General features: G+C 32.7%; 1 protein-coding gene across 1 annotated transcript in view; it reads left to right on the forward strand.

Moving 5' to 3' along the window:
- LOC126821426 (muscle-specific protein 300 kDa) overlaps positions 1–22,001 on the forward strand; it is a 187,512-nt gene that overhangs the window by 25,769 nt on the left and 139,742 nt on the right. The window contains exons 5-23 of the mRNA XM_056100862.1: positions 4,299–4,382; positions 4,613–4,705; positions 4,944–5,068; positions 5,256–5,452; positions 6,124–6,212; positions 6,475–6,621; positions 6,896–7,207; positions 8,598–8,879; positions 9,283–9,376; positions 10,590–10,795; positions 11,706–12,023; positions 13,958–14,281; positions 14,513–14,662; positions 15,364–15,531; positions 16,433–16,567; positions 18,960–19,121; positions 19,595–19,815; positions 20,047–20,155; positions 21,072–21,392. Of these exons, the coding sequence (XP_055956837.1) occupies positions 4,299–4,382; positions 4,613–4,705; positions 4,944–5,068; positions 5,256–5,452; positions 6,124–6,212; positions 6,475–6,621; positions 6,896–7,207; positions 8,598–8,879; positions 9,283–9,376; positions 10,590–10,795; positions 11,706–12,023; positions 13,958–14,281; positions 14,513–14,662; positions 15,364–15,531; positions 16,433–16,567; positions 18,960–19,121; positions 19,595–19,815; positions 20,047–20,155; positions 21,072–21,392 (3,537 nt within the window). The remainder of the gene's footprint in view (positions 1–4,298; positions 4,383–4,612; positions 4,706–4,943; positions 5,069–5,255; positions 5,453–6,123; positions 6,213–6,474; positions 6,622–6,895; positions 7,208–8,597; positions 8,880–9,282; positions 9,377–10,589; positions 10,796–11,705; positions 12,024–13,957; positions 14,282–14,512; positions 14,663–15,363; positions 15,532–16,432; positions 16,568–18,959; positions 19,122–19,594; positions 19,816–20,046; positions 20,156–21,071; positions 21,393–22,001) is intronic.

The raw sequence follows: 22,001 nt of genomic DNA on the forward strand, positions 1-22,001 counted from the left end.
ATTCCCAAGATAATAGCGATATAGCTCCTTCAAGATGTGTTTTTTATACGTCCACATTTTCATGTGGACGTATTATGCCATCGCCCCTATCTGTCCATCCACAATTTGTTTGTGGACACTCTACAGGTCACAATTTTTATCCAACTTTGACGAAACTTGAAATATAGGTCTACCTCCCAAAGATCTTGGTACTTTTTGATATTGCCATGTATAAGACTATAACTTCATGGATTATGGCCCCAGATTGTACGAAAAGTCATGTTTTTAGCTTGTGGACACTCGAGAGGTTACAGTTTTCATCATATTTGAGTTGATGTCGGTTGAATTCGATTCGTATTTCATGAAAATCAGACCAAAACTGCAGGACAAAATGGCCGCCCCTCGTTCGAAAATAGTGTAAACATATGGTACATCAAGGTTGTGGTCTCTCTAAAGGTCACAATTCTGATCTGATTTTGATGAAACTTGAAATACAAGTTTATAACCCATCGATCTTTGTTCCATTCTATATTCGTACATATCGGATCATAACTTCCTGAATTATGACCCTTGATTCTACGAAAAATTGCGTTTTTAGCTTGCAGTCCTTCTAGAGGTCACAATTTTTATCCGATTTAAAAAAAAGATGTGAATATATTACTGTGACACCCTAATTTGCATTAAATTTTTAAAAACGTTTAAATATATCGTCGTTACATATCAATGAAGGTTGGTTTTGAATTTAGTAAAAATCTGACCGAAACTGTCAGAAAAAATGGCCGCTCCTTTACTCGAATAGTGTAAAAGTATGTAATACCAAGGTCGTGGACACTCTTAGAACCCTCAATTTTTATTCGATTTTGATTATGGTATCTGATTGTATGAAAAATCACGTTTTTAGCTTGTGGAACCTCTAGATGTCACAATATTTGTCCAATTTTAAAAAACGTTCAAATTTCTTTAAAATTGGGCCAAAACTGCCAAAATTGGCGGTTCCTTGTACGCAAATAGTGTAAAAGTATGTCATACCAATGTTGTGGACCCTCTAGAAGTCACAATTGTTATTAGATTTTGATGAAACTTAAAATATATGTTTACTGGGGTTATGTGCCAAAGATCTCGGTTCCTTTCGCTATTTGTTCACATCAGACCGTAACTTCCTGGATTATGGGCCCTGATTGTACGAAAAATCGTGTTTTTTAGCTTGTGGATTCTCTAGAGGTCACAAAAGAAATGGAGATCTGATTTTCCAATGTATTGACCGATACATTGATTTGTGTTGTGTTTCAATTCATTCTGTTCATGGCCATAAAAAATGAACAAAACAAAACTATTGGTCAGTGAGTACAACTTTGAAAGATTAATTATATAATGTTCTCAGTATGTGCCAACTGACAAATCTTGTTGAACGTAAATTGACCACTCACTCACCTGACATTTGATAAATGTCTTATTGATTAAATCTAGCATTTGATTAAAGATAATCCATTGAGGCCAATAATTTTCCTGTGTATTAAAAAAAAAAAAAATTTATAATGTGTGGAATATATTAGCCTAGAAAAATGGAATAAACATAAAATGATGACAAAAATTGTTTTCTTCTTAAAAGAAAGATATTTTTATAATTGTAACCGTAACCATGCTAATAAGGAATCGAATTACAAATTCTTTCTCAATAATTATTCAAAATCAAAAAGACATATAATGGATTGAATACATTGTATGAATAGATTTGACTAGCAAATGTTACTAAAGGGGGCGACAGGCCAAACAAAAGACATAGAATGTAGAACCATTGACTAACATAACGTAGCTTTGTCGCTACATGAACGTGTTTTTTGGAGTATATCAAAGAATGTTAATATTAAATCTTGATAAAGTTATTTTCCTCAACAATTCATGCAAAACAATTTTATTTGTTGTAAAAACAAAAGAACTTTCTTTCTAATTAAGAAAATATGAAGATGTAGTCAGGGATAAAATTCTTTCTAGCTGCATCAACTAAGTTTAATATTGATTATTTTCCATTCTTTAAGCAATATCATTGATTTTTGCAACATGTCTCTGACATCTGTTTTACCTACTGGTATATTGAAATGTACCGGTAGCTCTATAAAATGCCTAGTCAATGAAATCTATTCACATACGTATATATTGTGAATTAAATTCAAATATTAACTCAAGATGGTTTTCTTCTCTTTTTTTTCTTGTAAGATTGATAATAAAAGATTTGACAATTTTACAAACTACCATTAAGTAATTTATGTAATGATAAAATGAATTTTAATATTTCGAGCACAACTGTATGTTTTGATTTATTGACTATGACAGTTGTTTATAGAAAGTCATTAAAATCTGCAATGAAAATATTGTACATTATATAAAAGAGCATTGTATATATAAACATTATATAAATCAAGTTGCCGCTCTTTTTGCTACAAGTACAAACGTGTCTGCATGTTAAGCTGACTGATCCTAGTTTAGGGCTGATCTGATTATAAATACTTATGTATTAAACAACCGCCACTGAATACTATCTGGAGATAAATATTTCACAGAGTCAACTTCATTGTTTTGAACTTGAGTTCAATCCTGTTACTTGCTTAATAGTGTTTGAACTAGATATAAAATAACATAATCAACCTTGTCCTGTTGGCAGTAAGCCATTGGCATTACATACAACAGAAACCTTGAATGTTTTTATGATATATCTTAGAGCTGTGTCACTGCTAGTCCATACAATATACATAAAATACATAGGTCATACATAGACTTGAACATAAATCATGTATTATTATAAGATTTGGAGTGTCGATCATAATAGATTTATAACCCTAGGTCTTAATTCTGAATAAAATAGATTTTTGAAATAGCTAACAGCAAGCCCCTGAATGAACTAAATATATATTCTTCTTTACTTGAATAACATTGTATTTATACATGAATGAATTAGTTTTATCTTGTGTGCAGTTTTGGATAAAAGGATATATTTTTATTGTTGTGTTCAATATGTTAGTAAAAAACACACCTTCAACATGCCTTGAGAATGACAAGCTGAAACCAAAAACAAATCATTTCCTAGAAATCAATCAATTCTCTGTAAATATGTATGTTGATAACAGATATAAAGATAAATAAATTACGAGCTATAACAGCATTGTTTTCAGTGACCTATGAAAAAGAATAAGAGTAAAAAATAAGAAAAAGATTCACAGTTTATTTATGTAGTATATAGTTTATTCCTTTCATTAAAATACACACTACTGCAGAGCATTACAATATTTTGCTTTTGCTACCATAATAGGGGAGTTCTTTTCCCCAGTTGTAAATGGCAAAGAATAGTCATGTGCGTAATTATATCCTAAGTTTTCTCTGGTTTTCCTTACACTGCTAAAGTGTAAATAGTACCTACATATGTATTAGCCTGGGGCAGAAAAGTAGGACATTAAACCACATTTCATTTCATTTTATAGTGCAGTTTTGATTTTATTTATAAGGTGTAAATAATCTAACAGCATTTGATGCTAATTCACAGACATAACTTAAAAATGCATTAATGTAAGATTTAGATAAAGAGCTGACCATTCTTCAAATAATAGCTCAAAATTGGATAATGAAAAAAAATATATTGAAAATTTCATTCAAATTACTTTATTATGAGCAAAGTTATGGATGTTTGAAGTTTTGACAAGATGATGCATAGATTGTGTTGATTGTCAAGTACCATTGCTACGATAATAAACAAAGTCTTGATTATCCATTTTAATGTTAAATTATTAAATTGCATGGGTGTTCTTATTCATTTAATATTTGGCCATCCGATGGCCTACAGTTGATTATGAGCTTGTCATGTGAATCAATGTCTAAATATCAATTTATGTTCAATTTGCAGCCAGAAAAAAAAGACCTGCAATAGATAGATTTAGCTCTTGCATAATGCTTCTTTTATTACTGTTTCTGATTAAAAATTAGAAAACCGTGAATTTATTAATGTATTCATAATTATTTTTGTGGAAATTATACAACTTGACATTGCAGTGGAAAATTGAACTGTTCAAAATCAAAATAAAAACTGTACTGTGCAGCTAGGCTTTAAATAGCAAACCGTTAAAATATCGAAGACCCAAATTGAAAACTAGTAAAGGTAATCCCCCAACATTGTGTTGCACTCCATCGCTGTGATAGTTCTACTAACAGAAAGTATAGATTTTACCCTGATGTATTTGGTGATATATTAATATCTTGAAGTCAAATTTCAATTAAATTTTCACTACTGACCTCCATTTATCAGTCATTACATTTGATAAATTTTATTTCAGCCAATAGAGAAAGGGAAGAATGCAAAGAGACCACATCATCTGAGTAATATAACTACAGCATTACAGTTTCTGGAAAAAAAGAGGGTAAGAACATTGTTTTTATATAATTCTGTTTCAAAAAGACCCATCGACATTCATATTCCAGAAATATCAGTTAAGGGTTAAATTTAAATTTACGTTTAAACATATAATCTTTCTACCTGTAATTTGTGAAGAAATATTATTAGGAATTAGTACTGAATGAACTGCATTATAATATGATACATGTGCATGTATAGATTGTTGCACAAGGATGTTTTATTGAATTTTTTCAGATTAAAATGGTGAATATAAATGCCACAGATATTGCAGATGGAAAACCATCTATTGTACTTGGTCTGATATGGACCATTATCTTATACTTCCAGGTAGATATGCTAATTTATGCGGAGTAGAATAGTCATTGTGTTATATTGTAAAACTCCATACAAAGAAAGTAGCAGATTAAAAAGTCTGTGGCTTTTTAGTAAAATGAATTTAATACATAAAGCAATTGCATGTATATGACCTCTTTGTTTTCTCCTTTTCTGCAAGTATTTTGCAAATAATCTTTTTCTTGGGTATATGAAGTGATTCTTTTTTTTATCAATATTGTGCTGTTTTCAGATTGAAGAAACTATATCTCAAGTGCCAAATGTAGGGGAATTAACTGGAGATGGTCCATCAGCCAGTAAACGACAAGCGCTACCAAAGAAAAGTTTATTAGCCTGGGTAGATAGTGTACTAGGAAAGTAAGTATTGAATTGATTGCGTCTGGAAATATACCAAGACTGACAAAAATCTTTAAACTTTGGTTGTTGCATTGATAACCAGATGAGGTACATTATTGGCTATGTATTCATCAGATGTTAGCAGAAATTAATTTTAAACATTTGAATTGTTTGGTATGATATAAATATGTATATTTTATTTATTCAGAAAATACGGTATGTCAGTAAAAGATTTTGGACCAAGTTGGAGAAGTGGTGTAGCTTTCAATCAGTTAATTCATAATATAAATCCTGATCTTGTTGACATGGATGGAGTTAGTCAGCAGACATCAAAAGTTAATCTAGAAAGAGCTTTCTCTATAGCTGATTCAGAACTTGGTATTCCTCGACTTTTGGACCCTGAAGGTAAGTTCATATAACAGTAATCATTTTGTGACAAAAGTTACTAGATAAGATCACGGTTTTAACTGGAGGTTTCAGAATCCAATTCTCTCAATCCTGCAGTGAACAAAGCAAGTTGAGCGAACTTGAGAATATTGGACAAAAGTGCATGGACCGACCAACTGTAAAATCCATAAGTCAAGTTTGTCTTGTTTTATTATGCCACTAGTTTACTCACCACATGCATGTAGTTTTCCAAGTTTTTGGGGTTTTTTTTTTGCTTTCTTTTCGTTTTTGGGTTGCGTATTTTATATTATACCAGACTCAATTTTACTTATCTTCTGACAAGGATTATCATTATGGTGGGTTTTTTATGTGTTCTGTAAACAACCAATACAACTATTCCAATCACATCAAGACACTGTCCACTGATTTATTTATAAACTCATTAAAGGACCACGCATTAGCCAGTGTTCTGAATAAGAAATGTAAAAAATCAGAAAATCAAAAAACAAAATAAAGGTATATTTTGGGAGCAACATACCTCGATTCTGTGTGACTTGATTGCAGTTCTTTTAATGTGAAACATTCCAGACACACAATCGAACACAACCTGTTGTATGTTTTGTGAAATTTTTGTATGAATTAATACACAACACTATCAATGCTTATTGGTTTCATTTATTATCTTGTAGATGTTGATGTAGCAAAACCAGATGAGAAATCAATCATGACATATGTTGCTCAATTCCTGAAAAAGTACCCTGATGTTGGGGATTCTAAGGTAAAGAAAAGCCTGTTTTGTGTTAGTAATCATATCATATACAAGTATCGGTAGTTGTAGGTCCATGTGCCTATGTTTTAACTTATACCCTTCGCAGAAGACAATCTTGTGTAGAACAAAGATTGATATTCAATATCACCACAGCTGTAAATAAATTATAATGATTGACCAATATCTGAGTTTACAGTTCTATATGGCAATGTCTTCCTTGCATGTTATACCTGTTTTAAACCTTTTTCTTATTTTTCTGTTTAATTAACAGCTTCAAGGTGTACCAAGTACTAAAATGGAGACACCTGACAAAGAAATGTCAGCCTATTTTAGTTTAATGAACTGGTTGAATAAAGATGCTAATGAAATATTAAATAATTCTACTGGTCCTGTTACTGACAGACAAACAGAATTCCTTGTAAGTTCTTAGATTATCCTGTTTCTTCTGTGCATATTGTTTGTAACAATAAAAATTACCTGACCACATATTTTCTTTTTATGCTAGATCTTTGTCTTTGTTAGACATACCTGTTCATTTGATAAAAACATGTGTGACTTGCTTTGCTGATATTTAGACTTGTTGTCGACCCTATTAATATGTATATTGTGCCTTTACGATAACTTTGCTTGAAAAGTTTATGTCTCATGTTAGAGTAAAATAGTACATGTATATGATTTGTTTTACCTTTCAGGATTATCTTGGATTTAAAACTGAATTAGACAGAAGGGAACCTGTGTATAATGCACTCAAAGATCGTGCTATGACTGGAAAGTTCTTAAGAATAAAACCAGAAGAATGGACTCAGTTATCTGATAAATGGGAAGAAACACAAGAACGTACTAAACTATGGTTATTAAAACTAGATATGAGTTATCCTGGTAAATTAGGTAAATTTGGAAGATGGTTATATGAAGCAGAGTCTCTGATTAATAAATATGAAGAGACTTTTGATAATCCCGATGACATGGCAAGTTACTTTGGAGAACTCTTAGCAGAACATAAGGTAATTAAATCTAGTCCATAGTCAACATTGTCAATAAACTGTAACACATACTTATGGAAGAACAATGACTGATTTATTTATCCAAATATTATTATGACATTGATGATGTTAGCAGGGCTGCCGACAACCAGTATCGCAGCGCAATTTGCGATACATTTTTTTTCAGTTGCTAATCAAAAATTAAAATCTAACGTTTTTGATTTGCAGTAACTGTGAATCATTAATATGCCTGTCATTTTGGATATTGACACAAAGATTATCCACATTTTGAAGACTAGAAGGCTTTCTCAACACTTTCAACGTGTATAAAATGTCAAATAAAATTTTATAAACAAAACTGAATTCTCCGTGTGACATTTTCTTCTCGAACTACCCAGACACAATTTATTATACTATGTAATACAGGGACATAACTCTTTAGCCGGAAATGGGGAATCAAGTAGTACCACTCACGTTGCGAGACATGTCAATTTCAAGTAATTATATCTGTATTCACTTTGAAAGAATTAAAACCAATGTATCCCACACGTATTATAAATAAAAAAAATACATGTTAACGTATTGTAAAATGATAAATCAAAGTAAGAATTCCAGTTTATATCGCGTGTGTCTAGTTAATCGAGGTGTGTCTGTTTGAACAAAAGTAGTAAAACCACATGATTTCAAAAGATCTATTTAATTGCATCAACAAGAATATTTTTTAGCCCTTAATTTCCTAAAAGTAGTTGAAGATACGCAGTAACTTTTCAGAACCAAGACTTTGCATACCTTTTCCATGTGTAAAATAAAATAACCCAGAGAGCACATAACATTCAGACTGTTTGTTGTGTAATAATTCAAATATTAGCGTAAAGAAAAAAACTATGACATCGTACCTATCGGTCACGTGATCCGTAGTAATCAATCATGGCTGCCTCCAGCAACAGTTTCACACTAATTAAGTCATGTGACCAGAAGGATTTCCTTCTACGAAGTCATTATACCATCTATCACGACCTGAACATTGCTGAATTTTCTTTCTTGATGGTCGAAGACTACCATATGATTTTGAGTGCGGCAGAGTAGTGCACTGAAATAAATATTTACTTTTTACATTCGAACTGTTTTATTTTGAAACTTGTTGTGGAAGTATTCAAAGAATTTACCTTAAATCACAAAATCTTGTTTGAAGATAAATAATGAACAAAGATTTTAAATTACTTAGAGCTGATATTGTTTAATGTTTTTTGTGTCGAAATGTCACTTATTACCTCTACTTTCGATTAGAGTACTCAGGTCCTTAATGTTAATACTAAAATAGTGTAATTCTGGATAATTCAATATAAATACATATTAAAAAAAAGTATCACCCAAAACTACATTTGTTTATTATTATGACTTTTTATTTCAGAAATTCTTCCGAGATTTAGATGCCCAGAAGGCGTTCTTTACACAGGTGAAAAAGTCTGGGAAATATGAAGGCGAATCACTTCATCCTCCACACATGGAATTAATGGCTAAACGTTTAGATCGTGTTTGTATCAACGCCCCGGTCAGACAACATAGATTAGAATATGAAGAAGCAAAAATGCGTGTTTGGTCTATATTAGTTTTAACTGAAGGACGAGTACAGAAATGGTCAATTAAATATGGCTGGCAAGAAGAAGTAGAAGAATTATATAATGATTATCAGGTAAATGCACTGTTGATTAGAGATTCTTTATTAACAAATTCCAAAATGCTCATCCCTGATAATTTCGTAAGAGTGGTCTATAATATTTGTCAACGGATTATTAAAAGAATTAATGAGTCTTTCATAAAGTAATATGGATAATTTTGGTTATTAGTCAGATCAAACCATACTCTTTATTGATATCAATAAAATCCCAAGGTTTGTAGTGAACAACAAAAATTACTGTTTGCTTGCAAAGTAAATAAAAATGAAATGAAATTGTGTTTTATTTTTTAATATCTCATTTAATACCATCTATCAGTATTTGGTGATTTTTAGTTCAGAGTAGGAAATTCTGATCATTTTGTCACCATCCTTAAAAGAACTGTAATGCTGTTATACTTGCTTATTCTGACACTTTCAGCAATTAGTAGAAGTAAATGGTTTAATAAAGACCTTTGACAGCACACTAGCTGAAGTTAAGGGGAAAGGTGATATCTACAGAAAAGATATCAAAGGTAATTAAAATACAGATCTAAATTTCGTTTTGTTATTTTGTAGTCGAAGGTCGCCTCAGAGGTCATACGAGCGGTTTTTGACCCTATGACGTCAGACATTTGATTAACAAATCAGTGTTGATGTTTCTAGTGGGTTACCCACAGTTCTGTGCACCTTATGCCAAAAACTCGCCGTAACAGACCTTTGCATTGGGTAATCCCTCACATTATCCAGAACGCGGGTTATATAACAACCAATCTGATTAAAATACAGATCTATATTTCGTTTTTTTTTTTTTATACTTTCGATGGCCTACACTATATGAAGATCTGACAAGTTATAGCGATAGGTCACGTCAGGGGTCAAAAGACCGACTTTTGACCTATGACGCCAGACAATTGATTAACCAATCAGCATTGATGTTACTAGTGGATTACCCACAGTTCCGGGCAAAAAAGGTCAAACACTCGATTCGACAGACCATTTGATTGGCTGACCTCTCATTTCAAGCAGAACACGAGTTAAATAATAAGTCTTCCAGATCCAAGTGTAATCAAGACAAAAGACAAGTAAAACGAAATTTGAACTATAAAAACGAAACGAAATAGGATCTGTGTTTTAACCAGATTGTATAACAACTCTTCCAGATCCTAGTGTAGTAAAGACAAATAAAATGAAATTTTGAACCATAAAAAACGAACTGAAATAAGATCTGTGTTTTAATCAGATCTGTAATTCATGAAAATATTACTAAACTTTCCTTTCTATTTCAGTAACACTATTAATATATTTTGGATTTTAAATTTTGCTCTTGGTTACTATTGACATGTGATGTAGCTACTGTTGTCCAAGCATATATATAGAAACAAAAACCCTACAAATTTTTTTGTAAATCTATATAAATAAAATTAAAGTATGTATGTATGTTTGCCCATCACGCCATGCTCCACCTCCACATGTGGTATCAAATTAACCACTATGACCATGTGAATATTTTAGGCCAGCGAATTTGGGCCGCAGGCGAATTATGACCCTGGCGATTTTGGGCCCCTGCAAATTTAGGTCATTGGCAAATTGGGCCCCAGGCGAATTGGGCACCAAACAAAGCCGGGTATCCTGCTAGTAAAGAATAATAATGAATTCTGTACCATACTAGTTTATGTTTTTATACAGTTTGATGTCAACTACAAACATGTATAACATGTTATATTTTACTTACTTTATTTTTTATAGTCGCTCCTGAAGTTAAAGGCATTCCTGATCAAATAGAGAATATTAATTCTAAATGGAGAGACCTATCTCGGGAAGTACGTGCTTTAAAGCCTAATCTAACACAACAGATAGATATGTGGAGACATTATGCATCAAGTGTTAATGCAATTACTGCATGGTTAGATGAAGGAGAAAGAGTTATGCAAGGGACACCTGAGGAAAAATTGGTAATTTTTTTTATATCAAATTGTGGCATTAGTATGCAGAGTTTTGGTGATTCCTGGAGCCAACTTCTTGATAGCATGCTCACATAAAACCTAGTATTCCTAAATATAAGAAAATAGGATATTTCCAATATGTAAAAACAGATGAAATTAATTTTTAACCAGACATATATAGGGCAGCATGTACAACGATGTTAACAGCGATAATTTCATATTTCTAAAAAATTAATTTAATTTCACTCTGATAGGATGCCCCTCTGAAATGAATGGATGACCGGGGTCCGGGACCATTGCCCAGCCAGCCCCCCCCCCCTTTTCTGCACGCCACTGAATTGCATACTCCTTGCATTATTTCATTCAATTAGACATAATCCCACTCAAACACTTCTCAAATTTGGGCTACATTATGTCACAGCATGCGAAATACATTATGACCGATTAACCAGAGAATAGCAGAATATTGCAGAAAAACTAATGGTGTGACAAATGAGGCTATCCAAAATATCTTCAAAAGTATGCATTGGGTAATTGCAACACATAGAGAAGCTTTTTATCGTCTTTTGGACCATGCAGCAGACGACCAATGTTTTCACCATCTTTTAATACATTTAATCAACTGTCCAAAGTTTTAGGGAAGACACCAGATCAAAGAGAAATAAAATGAAATGGGGTTTAAGTTCCTACTGCAGATCTAAGAGACAGACTGTCATGTTACATATTTTGTTTCAACAAACTGAATAGAACTAAGACTTCCAGCGATGGTATTCAGAAGATATTTGATGGGACGATACAAGTAGACACACTCGGTCAAAACCCATCTTTTCGCTCCAAAGTGCAACAATAGCCAGAGAATAAAAAAAATTATAAATTCGCTGTTCTGAATTATTTCTAAACATTTTTTTTTTTTTTTCAGCATTTTTTTAGTGATCTAAGAGATATCGAAGATAGATTTGAGACATTAAATAAAACATCAGAGTTTCTTATGGAGACGAGTCGTGCATCGGTAGCTGAAGAAATCCAACAAACAGTGGATGATTTAAATAATCGCTTTAAGATGTTAACAGACAATTTCCAGCTCTATCAACAAAATGAAGTTGTTGGTAAAGCACGATCTGTTTATACCAGTGGATTTAATTCAATACATGAATGGTTAGAACGTGCCGATTCTATGATGGAGACACCTATTCCATGTGTACACTCAGATCTTAAGGCATACCTTTTAGAATTAGATGTAAGTGTATGGTTTCTTTATATAGAGTCTTTTGATTATGTGTGGTTTATTGGTCGAGAGCGAGCCATTAAGTGATATATTGATACTGCATGAGGGTGTTAGCCTGAGTGTTGTTTCAATTTATTACACAATGTCTTAAACCATTAAACAACATAAAATACAGACACTATCCCACACATGCTTTTTATACGCCCATATGGTCGTGTGGATGTATATTATCGTTGCCCTTGTGAATACTCTACAGACTACATTTATCATCTGATTGATTTGAAATTGATATATGTTGATTGTTGTGAAATTGATCTGTATGAAATTTATATGCATTATTTAGATTAGTGAAACCAAGAAGCCTATTGAATTTCAGCAATTTCTGTTAATTATGTCTGGAGTTATGGCCCTTGTTTCACTTGGTTGCAACTTGGGAACACTCTAATGACAATAGTTATCATCCGATCTGTATGAAATTGATAAGCATCATTTAAATTATTAAAACAAAGTATCCTATAGAATGTCAGCAGTTTCTATTAATTACTTCCTAGAGTTATGGTCCTTGTTTTACTTTGTTGAACCTTGTGAACGTTTGATTGACAAAATTTATGATCCAATCTGTATGAAATTTATATGCATTATTTAAATTAGCAAAACGAAAAAGCCTGTCAAATTTCAACAATTTCGGTACATTACTTCCACAGTTAAGTTCTTGTTTTAGTTTGTAGAACCTTGTGAACCCTCAAACAATGAAAATTATAATCTGATCTGTATGAAATTGTCTTGTAAATGCTCCCAATTTCCTGCAAAAGAATAAATATGCTACAACCCTTGTCAACCGCTTAGACAATTTAGCTGCTGTGAGGGTATGTTTCTTTGTCTGGTAACCTATCTTCGACCCTTGTTATGATCCCATATGTATGAAATTTATATGCATCATTTAAATTAGTAAAATGAAGAAGCCTATTGAATTTTAGCAATTTACATTAATTACTTCTAGAGTTATGGCCCTCTTTCACTTTGTTGAAATTTATATACATTATTTAAATTTGAAAAACGAAAAAGGCTGTCGAATTTCCACAATTTTTGTAAATTACTTCCAGTGTTGAGGCCCCTATTTCAGTGTGTAGCACCTTGTGAACCCTCAAAGGATGCATATTATAATCTGATCTGTTTGAAATTGTCTTGTAAATGGCCCCCACATTACCTACAAAAGATTAAACATGCATTATGCTAGAGCTGAATCCACCTATTGCAGTTCTTTCTTTAGGCCTGAAATGTTATCTAAATTATTGATTAGACATTAATTAAATATTTGACAACCCATGTTGACCGCCCAGTCAATTTAGCTACTTTGGGCATATGTTTCGTTGCCTGGCAGCCTATTTTCAATAGATATGTCACCTGGGTCCTATATTTAATCTAGTATAAATAATGTATGTTTGGCAAGTTGCCCATACATTTATCTGAACGAATGATACACCAACATTAAAAAATGATGTCACTTCTGTATTTCATGATACTTTAATGAAAACTCTCAACAGTCTATTTCTATTTTTTTTATTTGAAAAAATGTTAGTAGGGCTTCTTGATACATGTATGTTAAATTTGATGACGGTGTGTTTTTAACTTATCCAGTTTTTAGATGTACACCTGTTAATGGGAATGCTGTCTGCCCCTTCCATCCAGCAGTTGATTTACAATTTCATGTGATCACTTACTCTTTATTGATTTTTGTGCATTTGTCAGGGATAGTTAGTATCGGGATAAAGATGATCCCTATTGATTATGAGCATTTTCTCAAAATTAATTCCAGAATTATTGCCCTTGACTGATAGATTGTTGATTAAAGTAGCCTACATTGTGAACTTATGCTATCTTACCTGGCAAGCTTTCCTTTGGATTTGTTGTTTGATTTTCATTTGATATTCTGTCTTTTCTTTCAGGAATTAAATGCTATGATGCCAGATATTGAGGCAGAATTTAAAACAATCACAAAAACAGCCCAATCACTAGTTCAGGATACTGAACCAGATGTCATCAATAAAATGTTAGGAGATTTGAATGTTAAAAAAGAGATAATTGTCAGACTTCGCAGACAAATTCCTGAGAAAAGGAAATATTTAAAGGCACTGCTTCCTAATGTAGAAAGTTTAGAAACAGGACTATTAGATTTAAATAAATGGCTTGATGAAGGAGAAGATATACTTCAATCACATAAAATGGAGGGAAATTCTTCAGATGCCGAAACTAGGTTAGAACAACACAAGGTTAGAAATTGAGTTTACATTTCTTCTCTTCTCTAACAAACTGATTGAAGATTGAATGCTTTTGATCAATAGATTCTGCTAGTTTTAGTACCACTAAAAATGAATGTTTTGTGAGTAAAAACAGATTTAAATGTTACACAAAATGAGTTAATTTAATAATTTAGTAATTATCTCGGAATGACCTTGTAATAACAATGCATTGCAACCCCTACTGTTTATTTTATGTTACAGGCATTTTTTGCTCAAGTGACATACCAGAAGTCTATATTAGAAAGTAAGAACAAAGTATATAGTAAGATATGTAGTACCAAACCTAAACTAACAAACATAGGCTATACACCAGTAGATGAAATGATGAATACTGTTAATACAAGATTCCAGGTAAGACCAATGGTTTGGAAGAAAAACTTGTACAAACTGAAATATCTTCAAAGTCATGTTTTAAATGATTCATGATTATAATGACTTATAAGAAGTTTGGATTGACATATTAATTGAGGATGGTTTATGTTGGTTTGTGAATATTCTTTTTTTTCCTATTAAAGATACATTATGGGACATAAAATAACGAGATGGCAGTTCTCGCTATAATAGTTAAAAACTAGATAGTGTAAAGGTAATTTGCTGAAAATTTCAGTCAAATTCATCCACTATGAGCCGAGAAAGAAGCCGGTGAAATTTTGGCATAGTCTCGGTCATCATTACTAAACTCATTAATATAAACAGCATAGTCTTGATTATCCACTTTTTTTAATTTAATTATCAACGGCCAATAGCGGCATATAGGAATCTAATCCAGCCAACATCGAAGGCTAGCCTTGACATCAAGAGTTTATTATGGTCTGGATAAGTTAATTAATGTCTAATTGATAATTTAGATAACATTTCAGGCCTAATGCATGTTTAAGTCTTTTCTTGGCATATATAGTGTGATCAAACTTAAAAATGTTGGGTGTTTAAATTATCAACTTTTTATGTATAATTCAGTCTAATGATACATGATGTAAATAATAATTTTGTGACAAATTTGAGCAACTCATAGTAATCATGGTGTTTGTATGTTTTTTGTTCTATTCTTGCAGAATCTCCAAAGGTTTTCTAAAGAATGGGAGAAGAAATTAGAAAGTCAAGTTAAGTTATGGCGTACATTAACCACAAAACAAAATCAGGTAGAAGAATGGATAGATAATGCTGAAATGATATTAGATGAAAATGCAGATGATTCTGATAGTTTGATTCGTAAACATAAGGTTTGTTTGACTGGCTGTTTTCATTTTATCCTCCAAAGAATGAGATAGATGTATAAAAACTTGAAAAATGAAATTATTTGAAATCATTTTATTCTTCAAATAATTTGAATGGTTAGACCCCACTATTGTAGGTGTAGGTTTTCTTTCGAGTTCTTTGGTGTCTGACCACTTTTAAACAACAAGGGGCACATGCAAATTTATGAAGTAAATATTGTACTGTTTGTCCCCAAATGAGGTAATTGTTTACAGTGGACATATAACTGAATCTGTATTTGTTATTGTCCCCCGCCAATTAGAATGGGTCCGTCCGTCCATCTGTCTGTTCATTTGTCACACTCTTTGGGACACAATAACTCAACTTCTAATTGAGCTAGAATGTTCAAACTTGGTGTAGGTGTTTATTAGGTGACTACATTGATGGAGTTCGAAGATGAGCATTTTCTGCTTAGGGTAAGCAAAGCAGAGATAAGCAATTTGATTAGCAACTTGATGTAGATGTTCATTAGGTGAATGTCTTGACTGAGTTCAATGATTAATATTTCCCACTAAAGCTAAGCAGAGCTAAGCAATTTCATTGGTCGATGCTTTGGGACAAGATAACTTTGATTTTAACTGATGGAGAGTGATGAAACTTAGTGTATAGTTTCACTACCAGGTACTACAAAACCTTAACTGAGTGTAATCCTGAACATTTTATGCTCAGATTAAGTACAGATAATCAATTCGATTGCTCAATACTTTTGAAAAAGATAAATGTACTATTGTGTCGTCTAATTATTTTGGGATTTCGGCAGGGGACATCAGCCTCACTGTTGGCTTGTTTATAGTTTGCTTCAGATGTTGTTTTTTGTTTATGTATTAAAAAAGAAATCATTATAAATGGAAGTTTTTAATATTTCAGCGATTCTTTGATAGAGCCGACGATAAATTATTAAATGAATATCTGACCATTGGTAAACAATTACTTCAAGAATTAGATGGACAAGATAAAGCTCAGTTGCAGCAAAATCTAGATGAAATTGAAGTCAGATATAAGGTACGTGTTAATTTTTTGTTGATTGATCCATACACATTTTCATGTTATTATGAGTGATTTCTGCATGTATTTTTATACGCCTACGTTGAAATGTGGACGTATATTGCTGTCGCCCCCACTTCCGTCCGTCTGTCAGTCCGTCCGTCCGTCCCGACAATTATCATTCAATTGTTTTAAAATTGATATATGTTGTTTGAATTAGTGAGATGAAGAAGTCTATTTAATTTCAATAATTTCTGTTAATTATGTCTAGAGTTATGGCCCTTGTTTCACTTTGTTGAACCTTGTGAACGCTCTAATGCCAAAAGTTAACATCCGATCATTGTGAAATTTATAAGCAATATTTAAGTTAGTGAAGCGAAGAAGCCTATTGAATTTCAGCAATTTCCGTTTATTACGTCTAGAGTTATGGCCCTTGTTTCAGTTTATTGAACCTTGTGACCACACTAACACCAAAAGTTATCATCTGATCTTTCTGAAATTTATATGCATTATTTAAATTAGTGAAACGAAGAAGCCTATTGAATTTCAGCAGTTTCCGTTAACTACATCTAGAAAGTTATCACCCAATAATTGTGAAATTTATATGTATGATTTAAATTGGTGAAACGAGGAAGCCTATAGAATTTCTACAATGTCCGTTTATTACATCTAGAGTTATGGCCCTTGTTTCACTTTATTGAACCTTGTGAACGCTGTAACGCCAAAAGTTATCATCCGATCTTTCTGAAATTTATATGCATTATTTAGATTAGTGAAACGAAGAAGCCTATTGAATTTCAGCAATTTCCGTTTATTACGTCTAGAGTTATGGCCCTTGTTTCACTTTATTGAACCTTGTGCACGCATTAACGCCAAAAGTTATCACCCGATCTTTGTGAAATTTATATGCATAATTTAAATTAGTGAAACGAAGAAGTCAATTACTTCTAGAGTTATGGCCCTTGTTTCACTTTGTTGCAGGGGGGTTGGGATGGCCTAGTGGTCTAGAGTGCCGCGCTTCGACCTCTGGCTGGCCGGTCACCTCTGGCTTGTGGCTGTGGTTTCGAGCCCTGGTGTGAGTGTATGTGGCATGGAGATAGGGACGCCTTCTCAACCTCGTGGGTTTCCTCCGGGCACTCCGGTTTCCTCCCACTGCTAAAACCCTCTACGCGCAAGCGTATTATTGAAATAAAATTAAACCATATGTTAGTCCCGAAATGACCTAGTTGTGTCGAGTGGACGTTAAACCCCATTTCTCTCTCTCTCTCTCTCTCACTTTGTTGCACCATGGGAACTCTATAATGCTCTGCCGATCTGTATGAAATTTACATGTGTCATTTAAATTAGTCAAGAGAAGAATCCTATGGAATTTCAGCAATTTCCGTTTATTACGGTTATGGCCCTTGTTTCACTTTGTGAACGCTCTAACCTCTTAATTTAACTGCCTATCTGTAGGAAATTTATATGTGCCATTTAAGTTAGTAAAAAGAACAATCCTATTGAATCCTATTGAATTTCAGTAATTTCCGTTTATTACGTCTAGAATTATGGCTCTTTTCACTTTATTGAACCTCGTGAACGCTCCAACGCCAAAAGTTATTATCAGATCTTTGTGAAATTTATATGCATTATTTAAATTAGTGAAACCACGAAGCCTATTGAATTTCAGCAATTTACACTAATTACTTCTAGAGTTATGGCGCTTGTTTCACTTTGTTAAACCTTGTTAATGCTCAATTGATGAAAGTTATCATCTGATATGTATGAAATATATATTCATCAGTTAAATTTGTGAAACAGGTCTATTGAATTTCAGCAATTTCCGTCAATAATTTCTAGAGTTATGGCGATTTGTGAACCTTGTGAACGTTTGAATAACAAAAGTGATCATATGATCTGTATGAAATTTATATGCATTATTTAAATTAGTAAAAAGAAAAAGCCTGTCAAATTTCAACAATTTCTGTAGATTACTTCCAAAGTTGAGACCCTTGTTTCAGTTTGTAGAACCTTGTAAACCCTCAAACGATAAAATTTATATTCTGATCTGTATGGAACTGTCTTGTAAAAGCCCCCAATTACCTATAAAGAAATAAATATGTGACAACCCTTGTCGACCACTCGATCGATTTAGCTGCTGTGGGCGTATGTTTCGTTGCCTGGCAACCTATCTTAATTCTTAGGATAGTTATATTATTCCAGAGTAATTTCATGGATAAAGACTGTCTTTACAAAGTAACATTTTCTTGAAATTGGAATCATGGATGTCCTGTACATAAAAATATCTCATTTGATCGAAATTTGATGTTAGATGATAATTAGCATCAATAACTAAGCTAGATTTTGCATTCTTCTTGTAAAAGAATTTATGTAAACTATCTTCAAACTATTTTTTGGGACAATTTTTCAGAATGTCCTTCATCATGCACCGTTACGTCTCCTTCATCTTGAGTTTTCACAACCCGAGAGCAAGTTCTGTCAAAATATGGATATGGCTGAAACAGCTCTAAAACAACATGAAGAACAACTACGAAGCCAAGTAAATGTTAAAGAGGCATTACTTAAACACAAGGTAAGTTAGACATATTATTTTTATCTTTACTTTATCAAAAAATCTTGGCTATTAAAACAGCTTTTAGCAAATTTCCAAGATAATTTTATCGCTCTTTTAATAGGTGATTAATAATAAACATATATAACAAAACAAATCATTTAAAGATAAATTATGTTAGGTCAGATAAAAAGCTGGCAGTTCTCTCTATAATAGTTCAAAACTAGATAATGTAAAGGGAATTTGCTGAAATTTTCAGTCAAATTGATCCACTCTGAACCAAGATTTTCAGCGATTATCCATTTAATGATTAAATCGGAACCTAATCCAATAAACATCGCAGGCTAGCGATGCCATTGAGAGTTTATTATGGTCTGGATAAGTTAATTAATGTCTAATTAATAATTTAGATAACATTCCTAAAGAAAGACCTGCAATAGGCAGATTTAGCTCTTGCGTAATGTATGTTTAATAATAAAATAATCTACTTTCAGCAAATTTTCCAAGATGGACAACTAATGCCACAAATGAAGAAAAATTTAGAGGTTATGGAAGAGAAATCAAACATGTTACTAAAATTAACCAAAAATGACTCTTCCCTACAAGAAAAACATAGAACCTATGTAGACCAATTTAATAAACTTCAGAAATATGTTGATAATACACATCTACAACTTAAACAATTACCGGAAAGATGGAAGGAGTATCACACTAGGTAAAGATATAAATCCTGAAAACTTAGATCCTCAAAATAAATGAAATATTGTGTTGTCATGACCTTTGTTCTTTATTTGTTTCATTTTCAATATTTTGAATTTATGTACTATTTAACTTGTTTTTCTGAAATCTCATTCAGGGTTCATCAAATCGACTTTTATTTTCTATGTATTTCATTTTCCTTATTTTGAATAAAGCATTTAATTTGTGTTCTTGAAATCTCGTATAGATTGACCACATTCAGCAACTGGATTGAAGAAGTAGAAAAATTAACTCAAGCCATGAAGAGAACTGATTTAACAAATGAAGAATATAAAGAAATATTAGCTAAATTCCAGGTGATTGTCATTAAATCATAACCTTGTTTCATATGCATGTATTATAAAATTACACTTTTGAAAGAGAAGCTTTCAATGATTCTCTAGCTATGTCTAATAGACAATATTGTACACAGCTTTGAAAAGACTGTACAATACAACGATTTAACTTTTATCCCACATTGACTTATATTTAGGGGGGGTTGGATGGCATGGTTAGTGTGTCATTGAGTCGACTGGCGTGGTTTCGAATCCCCGGTTGTACGTGGCAAGGAGTAGGGTCGCCTGTCCAACCTTGTGGGTTTTCTCCGGGTCCTCCGGTTTCCTCCCACTGCTAAAGACCCCTACGCGCAAGCAAATTATTGAAATAAAATTAAACCATATGTTAGTCCCAAAATGACCTGGTTTGTGTCGAGTGGACGTTAAACCCCATTTCTCTCTCTCTCACTTATATTAAGTAAAATATGGCAACTCCACATTGACTGTGGGGAACATGTGGCTAAGTGGTGTTCGATCCCTGCATTGAATGAGAAAGTTCATCCAGATTTTCCGGCGTGGTTTCCCCTTGTCAGTGATGCAGGACGAAGGGCCTGACAAGGACAGCTGTCTAGTCATTCTGATGGGACGAAAAACCGAGGTCCCGTGTACACATTGGAGTGAACATAAAAGATCCCTTGGCAGTTGGAATTCGATATAAGAGTTGGCCGTAGCGCCACTGCCCGGGCAACATTTCCCTCATAGCACACTGTATGGCGTATGCCCGTCTTCATTAGCCCAGTTAAGGAGTAGGACGTTAAACCTCATTTCCACATTGACTGTAAAATATGGTACCAAATGTCATGGATACTGAATAGTTGGTAGAGGCAGTTCTGTTAGATATATATATATATATATAAATAGACATGTTTTTACAATATTTATATTTTGTCATTTTCAGAAGGCGATGCGAGATCGTGGTAAATATGCTGATGATGCTAAATGGTTGAATATAAATTTAAATGAATTAATTAAAGATGCCAATACAGCAGACGCTAAAAGAGAGAAAGAAGCACTTCAGACTTTGACCATAAGATTTGAAAACCTTAAACCATTAATGGACCAAACTGCAGGAAAAACTTCCATTTACACAAAGAGTTTTGACTACAGAGATAATATTAATAAACAGTTTGGGTGGTTAGATGATGCTCAGAAGCTGGTATTGGAACAACCATGCATTGACAGTCTTGATGAAGCCAGATCCTATCTTAAAGAACATGAGGTAAGTTGATGAATTTCAGGAATATTTGCACTGTATGAAATTTGTGTAAAGAAATAGCATTTTTATTTTGATTTAACAAACCAGAATGTAAATGAAAATTATAGTAATTCAAACATGAATGTGAAATGCATGTGTGTATTAAAATAACCAGATTATGAAACATGAGTGTGGTGATTGATTCACAACCCCAAGTTAAAATGCCACTGTTCTCATTGAGAGTACTAGTCCAGAAATGTTATCAAATATTTTAAACTACTAAAATATAGTTATTTATGGTGATTTTATATCAGTTTTTTTTAATTTTAATTTGCATATCATACACCTTATTCCCTTAAATATATACTCTTTTCTAGTAAAAAATAATCTTAATACAAATGTTGTACAATAAACTATATGATAAATCATGTTTTGCAGACTGGCTATGTAAGTACAAGTTGGATTCATGTGCTGCAGTTGTTGATTAGGGACTAGTACTCTCCTCTTGATGATAAATCTAATGTTTGTTTTTGCAGTGTTATTTGTTGTTGGCAGATTTGCTTTTAATAAAATTTCAAACCGTTTTTCAATTTTAATTGTGTGTCTTCTGATGTGTGAATATTGATACAATTG

Source organism: Patella vulgata, chromosome 5 (assembly GCF_932274485.2).
Source record: "Patella vulgata chromosome 5, xgPatVulg1.2, whole genome shotgun sequence".
Taxonomy (NCBI): domain Eukaryota; kingdom Metazoa; phylum Mollusca; class Gastropoda; family Patellidae; genus Patella; species Patella vulgata.